Raw genomic sequence first — 13,525 nt, 5'->3', positions numbered from 1 at the left:
TTATCAAAACGCATCACTTTATCCGCACTTTTATTGATTTATTATGTGGACGCCATGTTGTTGCGAATGTAACTGGAATTAAATAACTGCTACATGTGGGTCTAATTATTTAAGGCTCTGCAGAAATGCGCACAATGTCTGTGGAAAATCCACTGCTTGTGGATGATATCAAATACCAAGTAAACATATTTTGATAATTATATGCATGTTATTTATCGAGAAGTTGACTATACAGGGTAGTAATATCAATGATTTCTTGTATTAATGATTAAGATTGAGGGTCTGTGTATAATAAGTGAATAATAATTATCTTATTATTTCTTTAAATAAATTAGGATAAGACTATCCTAAATTTTGTGTGTTTTTTCTTTTTTAAAAAAATATTAACGAACTCATTACATTAATAGAAGTTATTGCTTGATATGTTGGGGTAGAATTGCATTCTTTTTTCACCGGATGAACTTAATTGTGCACAACATATGGTCAGGCCCGGCCCTGAATCGGCTCAAAATGGGACACGGAACAGGGCCTCGAGATGTAAGGGGCCCCAAAAATCCAAAATTGGGTTAGAAATTTTAATGAAAGCCCAAAAAGTTGAAATAAAAAATATTATACTGCTCCATTTTTTGTCTCTTTCTTTAGTTTACCCTCCCACTTTCCCATGCTTTCTGGACTTCACTTGTTGGTGTAGGCAGTAGGCGGGGCGGAACTAAGGGGGGCTGGTGGGGGCCATGGCCCCCCCTATGATTTAGGATAAATATAAATTTTGCAGTTTTAGACTACATGTTATAAGTAGCGTAGCTGGTAAATATGTGTTGGGACTTTTCTTTTCTCATTTTTTTAATTCTTTTTCACTTGTACTTTTTATATTTGAGGGGTTATAACTTATAATAGTGCTATTACCTTACTTATACAACCGTATTATAGCTTCTTTGGAAAATATACGTACATCTTAGTTAAATTTATTGGGTAAAAGTTCATAAATTCAATACCTCTTATCTAAAATTCACAAATATGTTATACTTAAATGTACAATATGTTTAAAGTATTTAGAACAATTTTTGTGTTTCTCTATATTGTGGAACTCTATGATATTTTATAAATCTATTAATTTCTATCTCTATTCTCTTATCAGTAAACAAATTCATATCCGTAATTTATTTTCTACTGCTTTGAATAAAATTTAAGGAAATCGAAGGAATATTACTTCAACCTTTGAAATATTATGTGCAATAAAATTTATCATTCGTATTATTTTTTAGACAAAGATAATATATTCGATCGTACGTTAACCTTTGGCCCCCCAAACTTCAATTTCTGGTTCCGCCACTGAGTAGGCCCTACCATTTTCTTAATTTTTTTTGGGGCTTACTAAACCCCGCCCTAGTATTACTCACATCTCTATATTACCGCCCTATTAAATGACCCAACTACCCTTTTTATATTTCTTCCATCTTTTACACTCTGTACCCCATTTTCATTAACACATAATCAATAATTAATAGACTAATCAAATAAATAATTATTACTCACATTTTTCCGAATCAACATTAAATTACAAAACACTAATTAAAATCACAAATAAAAATTGATATTTTTTTTTAACATGGAGACTTCCACAGTATGAGATTCTACCGTGGTAGAGACTTCTTTTGTTTGAGCTCCTACCATGGTATGAGCTCAAACAGCAGAAGTCTCAACCATGGTAGAAGCTCAAATCGTGGAAGTCTTCGTAAGTTTTTTTATGCAAAAGAACAAACTTTTTAACATGGAGGCTTCTACAATTTGAGCTTCCACATGGTGGACATGGCGAAAACTTCTTCTGTTTGAGTTTCAACCATGGTGGAGACTTCTTCTGTTTGAGCTTCAACCATGGTGGAGACTTCTTCTGTTTAAGATTTCACCATGGTGCAAGCTCAAACTGAAAAAACCTATGTGAAGTACCATTTTTTTACAAAAAAATATTAATTAGATTTTTATTATTGAGGGAACCAAATTAATTTCTATTATTGTTATTATTATTATTTATTATTAACCGGATTGATATTTATTATTATCATTAATTAAAATTCGATTATTTTGTTTGAACACGTGGACTTCTTCATTTTGAGCTTGGTCCATGGTTGAGACTTCTGCGCTTTAAGCTTTTACCGTGGACGGAGCTTAAAACGCATAAGCCTCTACCATGGACCAAGCTTAAAACGAAGAAGTCTAAATTTCTTTAAATTATTGTTTTAATTTTTGGATTTTTATTAAATTTATGAAACAAATTCATTAAATTTTAAATACATTAACTAAATTTATTAACAAGTTTGATGGAGAGATTAAGAGTGAGGTGGGGGTAAAATGGGGGAGAAAGAAAGCTAAAATAATCAAGGGTATTTTAGTAACTATATAGGGCGGGTGAGTAATAATGGGGCGGGGTTTAGCGCTCCATTTTTTTTCAACAAAATTGTACTTTGTAGTTTGTACTGTCTATAACTATCACCTGCATATGGAGTACTCGGTAGAAAATTTTCTTTTTTCATTATTGTTGTCTTTAAAGTTTATAAAGTAATTTTTTCCTAGGCCTATTTTTTAACTCTAGCACAGCGCCCCCATATCGTTTGGGCCGGCCCTGCATATGGTGCGCGTAATGTGCTATGCGCATTGGACTGGAGCACCTTATTTTATTTTATTTTATTTTTGATGTTGAGAGAGCCACGTACAAAGGGGAAAAAAACAAATAGTATAGGCATGATTCGATCTAAGGTCTTGGGTATCGACTTTTTAAGACTTTACCATAAAAATGCGTTAACCTACAAGATCAGTTTTACTGTAAATCTTATTTTACATGTACCCTCGGTTTTAACCACTATATCAAGACATCGTTAAGTTGTCGATAAGAAGGCCGAGTATATGATTTCACCAAAATAATAAAATAAGGAAACAAATGAAAAGATATTGACTCCAATACAATTATTGACAAAGATTTCACAAAAATAAAAGATAATGTGCATAATTTTCTTAAGGATTTTCAAGAGAATCTTCCATTGTCTTAGCCATCCGGTGCAAACCCGATTCATATTTCTTCACCAAATCCTCAAATCTCAGCCCTTGAACTGGATCAACGGTGAATGACCACTCAATCACACACCCTTCGTCACCTCCTTGGATAATCTTGACCGTTGATACATATGAAGTGAATCCAATGTTTGAGTCCACAATCTCATAGCTTAATCTCATGTTGACTTCATCAACGGCTATTAGTCTCTCCTTTGACCAGCTAACCACCTCTCCACCGTTGATCTTTGGATCACAACCCTTTGTTGGTGGGATAGAAGAGCCAATGCATAATCTGATACAACCAACCTCACCATTAGTGCCATGGATGCCATTTGAGTTGGAAAGGCTACTGAAATATTTGTGGATGTTGAAGAAATCCTTCAAAAGTGGCCAAATTTGGTGTGATTTACTGCTTAGTAAGGTTGTGGACACTTTGGCTTCCCACTTTTTCTTCATTATTGTTTGAGGGAAATACATTAATAAACTACTTTCTAACTCCTACCCCGTATTATATATAACTGGATCATTTCTGAGTCATGCTCCTTTTTATATAATATATAACTAGAGTAATTCTCGTGTACGTACGGATATTCAAAATATATTATTTAACCATCTTTTTTATAAAATATTTAACTGTAGTAGTTATCCCCAAAAACTAATCGTAATTAATAAATCTTAAATGACTTATGACACATTTAATATATGACGATTTTACTAAAATATTACCAAAATCGTCTAATGTTGAACATTATAACTTTTACCACTAAGTCATTTAGAAAATCTTACCTTATTTGATACGTAAATCAATTGATAAGGCTCCAAAATAAAAGGGAAAAAACCAGAAACATATAGTACGAAGTATATAAAAAAAATTAATTATAAGCAAAAATCAATATTCACCTAAGATAATTTAGGTAAGTATTCTGTGCATATAAAACTAGTAGTATATACATAATACATAGTACTCCATAAATAGGAACTCGGTCATGAAAAGGTAAACTGAATGTCAAAAAAAAATACTCTACTTTTTACTAAACCTGATTACCTGAATGTCAATGTAGCTAACGTTAACTTAATCTTAAATGATCCATCTGCACGAAATTAATAGCCAAGTTGATAATAGATTTGGACAAAGGTTCACTCCATCCGACAAAAAATAATTAGTCACGTTTATTATCACTGCCAGTTTCAATTTTGATTTTATGACTTTAAAAGTCATATGAAGTACAATGATTTAACTCGAATCTTAGAATTTTAAACTAGTCATGCGTATAATAATCATGTTAATTTTTGGAAACTAACAAGTAATATCAACCAAAATAAAATCTATTTTTGATTTTCTAAAACCCAAAAACTTGAAATAAATTATGCTTATGTTTTTTAGTCTAGAGACTCGGCTTGGATTATTGGCCAATTCCAAATTTGCAATTGGTAACCACCTCAATTTTAGTTAATTAGTTGGGCTCAAATTTGAAAATGAACGATTAGCTTATTAGTTAGGTATGTATGGCCCATCAAACTGGATCCTACTGAGCCCAATTTCTTGAAGCCCTTTGAAGACCATGACCCCTCAATCCTCATGTCAGCAATAAACATTAAACAAGCAACAACAACAAAATGCATGGAAATTCTATTGGATGAATCAGACTTCGTTCGATAGGGTGTAAAATGTTTTCACGGAAAATGATTTTCTTATGTTTTAATCATTTTATGTTGTTTGGATTTGGCAAGGGATGGTTTTTTTTTTTTTTTCCATAACTCCCTCAAAGTTGGAAAATTCTTTTCCATTTTGAAAGAAAGAGAAACCAATTTTCCACCTTTCCTCCTTACCTCCTTCTCCCTTCTTCCTCTCAATATTCACCATCTTCTCCCATTTTCTTTTAAGGAATCAAACAAAGGAAAATTAGTTGAAATTGTGTTTTCCCTTGGAAAATGTTTTACATGAAAAATCATTTTGGACTGAAAACGTTTTACACCAAAACAAACGGAGCCTCAAAGATGATTATCACTTACAACCTAAAGATTAGCTTTGTCAAATTTTCGTTACGTTCTCATGCAAAAGATATACTCGTATCTAACTTAAGTAACACATATCGGAAGTTTAAAACTGAGAAATTATCTTATCAAGATTTCGAGCTTAACAACTTTTTATGGTTTCTATTTGGTTCCAGCCGATTTATTAAATTCAGCCCTTTTAAACATCTCTTGTTTACATTTTGAGTTTAACAACTTATCAGTTATGTTTATAGATATAATGGATTGACGTGAAAGTGGTTCATTGGTAGAGAATTATGCGGGATCACAAAAGTTATCAATTTGTCGAATGCAATCAGATGAATCAAATGAAAACCACCATCGTGAATACAACAAATCGTTAGAACGTCCCCCTGAAAAAGTTGTATATTCCAGCGATATGTGCGAGAGATGTCCCACAATGCAAGATCTATTCAACGACCGTAGTTTTGATGAAGAAAACCTTTATTTAATTCAATTTGTTATGTATTTGTTAGATTCATATTTCTTTTGTACATGTCGTATGACTTTTTATTTACACATTACTTTTACTATATAAAAAAAGTTTACATATCCCTAACTCTTATTGTAATCTTTTTATTTACTTTGTTTACGAATTATCCTTAGCGGTAATTACAAGTAATCTTAAAGCTAATGCAATCTTAACAACTCGGTCAATATATTTGAACTAAAAGCAAGATCATTATTCCAGTAATTTGCGCATAAACAATACTTGCAAAATCACTGAAAGAAAAATCTACTCCTACAAGGCATGTTTTTTTTACAAAACAAAAGCAATGAAAAGGTGAACACACAATTGTCTAATTCGAAGGTCATATTTGGTGGTTATAAAATATAATATCACAATTGAATATACATCAAATAACTTGATTTGCATGTAAAAAGACAAAGTTTAGAGATATATAAACTTTATAAACAACTTTTATTGCTCACATATTTATATCGTGATTCAGAAAATCTCTACATGTATTATTTAATGAAGAAAGCAAACAAAGATCTTAATTCATGTCTTATAATCTTTCTAATGCAAAGCATGCGACTTATTTCACATATAATTCTTTCTTAACATACCAAACACATGTTTTGATTTTTTAAACATACATACTAATCAGGGGAAAAAACAATCTACAAACAAATCTAGAGGTGCATCTGGTCAATCTTCATCACTGAAGTAACTAATAAGAAAATATTTTGAAATAATACAAAATCATGCTAAACAAAGAGATTAATTAATACTCCAAGTGGGGTTAAAGGATGCAAATCGTGCAACACATTTCGAAATTCGAAATGCACATGTCTATCTGCCCACCTTCCACAGTCCACAGTTTCACACCCACACGAAGCCATGAAGCCCACGATTCAAGATCTACAGGGTCCAAATTGCAAACTCACAGGGATCAAATTGCAAATATACATGGACCAAATTGCAAAACAAAATTTATTGCGAATTTATACACCGTCACAAATAATAAAATATAAAAAAATTCATGAAAAAACCTTGACAAACATCTTTACTTTCTCTCTCCTGTTTTCTTCCGCCCCCCCTCCCCATTCTTCATACTCTCACGATTCACGAATAAACTAATTAAAATTAAAGGGAAAAACATCTTTTTATTCACCTCTCGTTTTTCCCTCTTTCAGATCTTCAAATTCGTTTATTTCAATCCAAGAGTTTCGCTTGGAAACCTAATTTTTACCTCCGATTATCGCCGATTCATCGGAGAACACCTCGATTTGCTGGAAATTTATCAGAAGTTTGGAGGATTTAGCATAATTGAATTTTCTAGGGTTTGAATTAGAGGAGAGAGAGAGGGAGAGTGTGATTGAAGAGATTGATATGAGATTTGATGGATGAAGAACGATGCCGGAGCTGCGTAGTGGAGCGCGCAGAGGCCGAGCGTCGACAAATCCTAGAACAAACAACAACAACCAGGAGGAGATTGGCGGCCAGAAAGCGACGGTAGGGAGGACACGTGGACGGCGTGGAGGAGCTGTAGCAGGAGGTAGGGGAAACAAAGGAGGGAGTCGAGGTAGGGGGAGGAGGAATAATCAGCAACCGGCGGCGGCGGTTGGTGGTGGCGGTGACGGTTGTGAAGGTGAGGCTGATGAGAAGGTTGTAGGACAAGTTAAGGAATCAAGCCGTAAAACAGCGTCGTTGAAGGCTAAAGAAGCTGCCGCAGAAGAAGTTGGTGTGAGAAAAGAGATAGGAGAGGAAGAGATGGATGAGTATGATAGTGGCGGCAATGCTGCCGGAAGAAGCGGTGATAAAGGTTTGAATGACGATGATGGTTCCACTCCCCTTCCTGAGAAGGTTTACTTCCTTTTCTTGATAAATTCGTCTGTGTTTGCTTTAATACAATGTTATAATGTCATTTTTATTAAGTTTGGTGTAGGAGAAAGTTTTGAGCTTGATAATTAATTTTTGAGTTTAGCAGTTTGGGGATGGTATTACTATTTAGCAGGTCAAATCTTGGGGGTGGTGTGAAGACGTGTAATGATATCCAAATTTTGTTATTCTATCTATGTCGCTTCCCTTCGTGGCTCGTAAGAAATTTGATTCTTGAGGAGTTTCAGGATTACATAGGTCTGCCATGTAGCTAATTGTATCTGGTTTGATTGTTTTCTTTTTATGGATGATTGCCATTTTCTTTATTAGAGGTTCTGAGAGGGATAGAATATCTCTTTTTCTTGGTTAAGTTATTATAATGTTACATTTTGGGGGGATGGTGTTGTGAGAGTGATCAGCGTATAGATGGTTTAAGTTTAATTGGGGTTAATAGATATTACTCTGTTAGGAGTTAAAAGTTGACTGAAGAACATGTTCAATTCCTCTCTTCTCAAATTCCGATCATATCATGTGTGAATTTCAAAATGTATACCGCTGGTTAGTAGTTTAAGGGGTTCTTGGTAAATTTGTTGTATTCTCGTTTGATTTCTGATATTTTGGTGATGTTGTTGAGAATGGTTTGGGTTAATTTGCCATATTTGGAGCTGCAGCTGACTGGTTTTTCTGGGATTTAAATAGGTTCAAGTGGGGGGTTCTCCTGCTTACAAAGTCGATAGAAAGCTAGGGAAAGGTGGTTTTGGACAAGTTTATGTTGGTAGACGTTCTGGCGGTAACACAAGTGAAAGAAATGGACCTGGGGCTTATGAGGTATGCTGTTTACAATTCAAAACACGCATTGGCTTAGTATGCAGATGATGGTTTCTTTTTTCATGACTTGCAATTTTGGCTTATATACTTCAGGTAGCTCTGAAGTTTGAGCACAGGAGTAGCAAAGGTTGTAATTATGGACCTCCATATGAGTGGCAAGTTTACAAGTGAGTTATTTTTCTTGGTCTGAATTCCCGACATACGTTGCATGTTTCTTGGACTAATTTTTTCTTCTCTTTCTCAGCGCTCTTGGTGGTAGTCATGGAGTTCCACGAGTGCATTACAAGGGTCGGCAAGGGGACTACTATGTCATGGTTTGTATGTTTGTTTGTACGATCATTGTATTTTTTTCCCTTGATAAGGAATGCTGACATTGATTTTGTTGCAGGTCATGGATATTCTAGGACCTAGCCTTTGGGATGTCTGGAATAACAATTCTCATTCGTAAGTAGTTTGAATTGGCATCTTCTTTTTATTTTCTATTTTGCTATGACTTTGCCTCTACACAGGTCTTATGTTTCTGAATTTTTTAATTGCAGGATGTCAATTGAAATGGTTGCGTGCATTGCAATTGAAGCAATCTCGATTTTAGAGAAAATGCACTCCAGGGGGTAATATTACTGTTTCTCATTCCTCATTTATTTCTCAGAATAGAGATCTTACGTATTCTTAACATATGTTGTACTTGTATGTTGAAAGCAAGATTTGTTTCAACTTTTCACAATGAGCTGCTTTGAATCTTACTGGCATTTACTTCAAGAAACTAATTTTTTTTCACCTTTTTATTGGCATGCTCCTATTCGCTAATCTATTCAAAGTTCATTTGTATTGGACTAGAAGAAGAAAGTTATGTTGCTAGATATATTTATATATATACTAGTATATGTTTGCAATGTGCTATGAAGTTTGTTTATGTTGCTATGATGTTTAATTAAAGCTTCCATTAGGAGGTGGAATCAATTTATTTTTTTGCTAAATGTAACGGATGGTAGATCAATGCTATATGTTGAAATGGGTTTTTCCAAATGCTTTGTGAATAGTAGTCGTGATATATATTGAGGCTGGGTGAAGGTTTCTCTGGAATTCAAGCAATGTATGTCTGTTGAGCATCTCCCATCACGAAGCCATTACTATTTTCATTATTTTCAGCTCTGTTTGTCAAATTAGCTTTTTTGAAAGGTGGATTTTATGTCAGTTTATGATAAGACCTGAATAATTCGTGTTGTCTATTCATTTTCTGAAATATTTTCACAAACACTGGCAGTTATGTGCATGGAGATGTAAAACCTGAGAATTTTTTGCTTGGCCCCCCTGGAACTCCTGAAGAGAAAAAATTGTTTCTTGTTGATCTTGGATTAGGTGAGTTGACTATCTTCTATGTTCATTTTTCTTCTTTGAAATTTTCTTTGTTTTATCTTGTTAGATCACATTTTTTTCCGTTCCCGCAGCTACTAAATGGAGAGATAGTACAACTGGGTTGCATGTTGAATATGATCAACGACCTGATGTTTTCAGGTTTGATTTGAGATTGTGCTCACTGATTTGTTTTGTGGTTACTGTTTATCTAAATAATTAAAACGAGATAGTTTGTTCTTATGATAATTGTCTCTGGTTATGGATTACTTTCGTTGGCTACAGGGGGACAGTTCGATATGCTAGTGTTCATGCTCATCTTGGAAGGACAGGAAGCAGGAGGGATGACTTGGAGTCACTGGCATACACGCTTGTTTTTCTTCTGCGTGGTCGGCTTCCTTGGCAGGGATATCAGGTCATTCCAACCCTTCTATGTTTGTGTATTTGAAATGCTCCAGGAAGGTGTATTATATTTTGTTTTTGTTCTAATGGGAATTCACATTACAGGGGGAGAACAAGGGCTTCCTTGTGTGCAAGAAGAAGATGGCAACGTCTCCAGAAACGTTATGCTGTTTCTGTCCCCAACCTTTCCGGCATTTCGTGGATTATGTTGTGAACTTAAAGTTTGATGAAGAGCCAAACTACGCAAAGTATGTTTCTCTATTTGATGGGATTGTTGGGCCAAATCCTGACATCAGACCCATTAATACTGATGGTGCTCAGAAGGTATTGCATATGATCTTTGAGTATTATTTTCTTGATAAGCTGGAAGTTTCATGAAATGCGATAATGTATAAATCATGTCCATATATTTTTGAAGTTGATATTCCAAGTGGGGCATAAGAGAGGACGTTTGACAATGGAGGAGGATGACGATGAGCAACCAAAGAAGAAGATTCGAATGGGTATGCCTGCTACTCAATGGATTAGTGTTTACAATGCCCGTAGGCCAATGAAGCAAAGGTAAAATTGCAGAAACCTACAGAAAACAGTGATGTTTAGCTTTAAATCTTTGAATGGAATTCTGACAGTTTCTCCCCCCCCCCCCCCCCCCCCCCCTCTTTTTTCTGCTCAGGTATCACTACAACGTTGCAGATATCAGGCTTTCTCAGCATATTGACAAAGGAAATGAAGATGGCTTGTTTATAAGCAGTGTTGCATCTTGTTCAAGTCTCTGGGCGTTAATAATGGATGCTGGCACTGGCTTTTCTGCACAAGTTTATGAACTTTCCCCACATTTCCTTCACAAGGTTTCTTTCTTATCTTAGAAAAGTGATATTTCTGTAGGTTATTTTTTAAAATATGCAAGCAACTGTTCTGGGTTTATATTTAATCTTTTATATGCTTGTTTGTCCTCTTGCCTTGGATGTAGGAATGGATAATGGAACAGTGGGAGAAGAACTTCTACATTAGTTCGATAGCAGGAGCAGCGAATGGGAGCTCCTTAGTAGTCATGTCTAAGGGTAAGCCTAAAATAATACTCCCTCCGTTCCTAAATAAGTTCCACTTTGGACATTTACGCGGGATTTAATAAAACTGAATTGTGTGTAAGATGTAATGATTGAGAATGTTTTATTTGGGAAAAGGAAAAAGTATATAATTGTTTAATGTTAAAGTACAAATAAAAAGGGATGTGGGTATTGAAAAGTGGGGATTGTGTAGAATGTGTAAGAAAAAGTAATAATGATTTATAGAAAAGTGTGTGGAAAAGTGGGAAAAGTGTATAGAAAAGTGGGAAAGGTGTATGTCCAAAAATGGAAACTGGACACTTATAAGGGAACGCTATTTATGGGAACTGGACACTTATTTAGGAACGGAGGGAGTACATAGTTGTGGGTTTGCAATATGTCTTGACAAAGGTTTCACATGCCCTTATATATGCTTTTGTTTGAACTTGATCTAGGTACTCAGTACTTACAGCAGTCTTATAAAGTTAGTGATGCATTCCCTTTCAAGTGGATAAACAAAAAGTGGCGAGAGGGTTTCTATGTCACCTCCATGGCTACTGCTGGAAGTAGATGGGCAGTTGTGATGTCCCGTGGTGCAGGGTATTCTGATCAGGTATGTTATTAGTATCTAATTGTATTTGTTGCAAGTTACATCTGTCAAATGTGTGTTGATCTTTAGTTGTTCGTGATTTTAGGTTGTAGAGCTCGATTTTCTATACCCTAGTGAGGGTGTTCACCGAAGATGGGATGGTGGTTATCGCATCACCTCAACAGCAGCAACTTTTGACCAGTCTGCTTTAGTTCTTAGTATCCCGAGAAGAAAGCCTAATGATGAAACCCAAGAAACTCTTCGGACTTCAGCGTTTCCTAGTACACATGTCAAGGTAAATTATTCACGAAATTTATTGGGATGGCTATTTCCACTCTCTGCTTTAATAATCTTGCTGATGTTTTTCTTTGTTGCTTATGCAGGAGAAATGGGCCAAAAATCTGTACATTGCCTCAATCTGTTATGGAAGAACCGTCTCTTGAGCTGCTAACAATTTGTCGAATACATAACCTAGTAGGTGCTGTTTGAAGGATGCTGTGCACTAGCTCTTTCTAGTGTCCTCCAGCATGGAAAAGCAAAAAGCACATTTTGAGGTTGCTGTGGCAGTTGGCGTCTCTATGTTTGCGAAACTAAATCGTCATGTTTTCATCGAGTCTGCTATTGATACCTGTGCACTTCATGTGCTGCAATTTATTGTTGGGATTATGTCTATGAAATTTCATATGCGGTGGGATAGAGGCATTCTGAAGAGTTTGTATAGTCTTTGATCTTTAGTACTGAGTTAGTGTAGTGTGTGCACAGGTCATATTTTGATTGTTAAAACTTTATGGGCATTGTGCAATTAAAGATTATACAAGAGCCTGTACTGTTTTATCCATTCGCAGTGTCTTGAACCTGAGATTAGTCTTGTACTGTTCAGTTGTGGCTCACAAGAAGACTGACTATTGATTGTGTTATCAACTAGATGAGTAGATATTTTTTTTGCTCCTATTCTTAACTTGCATCTGTTTTACCATGGCTAACTGATTTTATTTATTTTATTTGTAACGTCTACTTCTTTAACGTCTCACAATTTCAAGATTTTAGCAGTTTGCCTTGGCTTTAGAGAATTACCACATGTTGCCACTTTCAAAAGGTAATTGGATTTTCATCTTAAAAGAGTTTCCCATTTTCTTTTTCTTCTTTCTGTTTGTGGTTGTTGATACCAATTGTATACTGCTTGGATCATTTCTCAGTGTAATTGTAGGTTTAGGCATTACTGCAGGTGCAAGATGTCGAAGATACCAATATGAGATTTTAGGTTATTTTTAAAGATCTTGTGTTTGTATTTCATTTGCGTTTGTTAAGTATAGTGGCATGCTGAAACATCTCACTGAAATGGGTAAAGGTGCAGTGATGGCCTTTAAAATGGGTTGTGAGGTGTGTGTTGGCTGGCTGGCTTGAATTATGTTACTCTTTTGGGGATGTAGGAAAAGAAAGTACCTAAGGATGGCATTGTAGAATTCCCTGTTTTTGTTATTAACATGTTAATTCAGACAAAACTGATGGTTCTAATTTCTTGTCAATCGAGATGTAAACCTTGACTGAATGTTTATATGTGACTATGTTTACTTCCACATATGTTATTGTCACATGGTGTAAGCATTAAGTCGTTGGTAACATATTTGTTAAATTACTCTTTAGTCATCTCCTTAACCCAGCTATATTTTTAATTACCCAAGTTGTTTGATTTCAGGGCCACTGACATTATTTGGCATTTTTGTTTCCTTGAGCATCTATAGCACTGGTGAGAAGTCCGTGTATTTCAGAAAAGCTTCACCAATTGAAACTTTTGCTCTTCTGCATCCTTTATATTCATTAAGTTGGGTAATGTGAAGCTCTTGGGATAAATTTCCACTTGATTTTATACCAAATTTTATGCATGTATGACTGAGATTTTGT

The 13,525-nt window shown here is 35.1% G+C and overlaps 2 protein-coding genes across 2 annotated transcripts; one reads left to right on the top strand and one right to left on the bottom strand.

Annotated features, from left to right (window-relative positions):
* Positions 1 to 2,747: 2,747 nt before the first annotated feature.
* Positions 2,748 to 3,535, bottom strand: LOC110787408 (lachrymatory-factor synthase). Its single transcript, XM_021992028.2, has one exon. The coding sequence runs from the start codon at positions 3,520 to 3,522 to the stop codon at positions 3,007 to 3,009; it is 516 nt and encodes a 171-aa protein (XP_021847720.2). The 5' UTR covers positions 3,523 to 3,535; the 3' UTR covers positions 2,748 to 3,006.
* A 3,032-nt stretch (positions 3,536 to 6,567) lies between these two features.
* LOC110787440 (casein kinase 1-like protein HD16) lies at positions 6,568 to 12,574 on the top strand. The gene is made up of 16 exons (XM_021992064.2): positions 6,568 to 7,390; positions 8,105 to 8,233; positions 8,327 to 8,400; positions 8,478 to 8,547; positions 8,622 to 8,677; positions 8,773 to 8,844; positions 9,498 to 9,592; positions 9,682 to 9,748; positions 9,872 to 10,001; positions 10,094 to 10,312; positions 10,407 to 10,549; positions 10,662 to 10,836; positions 10,959 to 11,049; positions 11,490 to 11,647; positions 11,730 to 11,918; positions 12,007 to 12,574. Exons 1-16 carry the CDS (start codon positions 6,941 to 6,943, stop codon positions 12,064 to 12,066), a joined length of 2,178 nt encoding a protein of 725 aa, XP_021847756.1. The 5' UTR covers positions 6,568 to 6,940; the 3' UTR covers positions 12,067 to 12,574.
* The last annotated feature ends 951 nt before the right edge of the window (positions 12,575 to 13,525 follow it).

The sequence above is a fragment of the Spinacia oleracea genome, chromosome 1 (assembly GCF_020520425.1).
Source record: "Spinacia oleracea cultivar Varoflay chromosome 1, BTI_SOV_V1, whole genome shotgun sequence".
Classification (NCBI taxonomy): Eukaryota; Viridiplantae; Streptophyta; class Magnoliopsida; order Caryophyllales; family Amaranthaceae; genus Spinacia; species Spinacia oleracea.
The sequence above is the reverse complement of the archived record's forward strand: the minus strand, read 5'-3'. Positions and strand labels throughout refer to the sequence as shown.

Excerpts from the sequence above, each read along its gene's own strand:
- LOC110787408 (XM_021992028.2), bottom strand. The coding sequence starts at position 3,522 with ATGTATTTCCCTCAAACAATAATGAAGAAAAAGTGGGAAGCCAAAGTG.
- LOC110787440 (XM_021992064.2), top strand. The coding sequence starts at position 6,941 with ATGCCGGAGCTGCGTAGTGGAGCGCGCAGAGGCCGAGCGTCGACAAAT. Across the intron at positions 8,401-8,477 it reads TATGAGTGGCAAGTTTACAA|CGCTCTTGGTGGTAGTCATG; the intron begins GTGAGTTATTTT and ends TCTCTTTCTCAG. Across the intron at positions 8,845-9,497 it reads GAGAAAATGCACTCCAGGGG|TTATGTGCATGGAGATGTAA; the intron begins GTAATATTACTG and ends AAACACTGGCAG.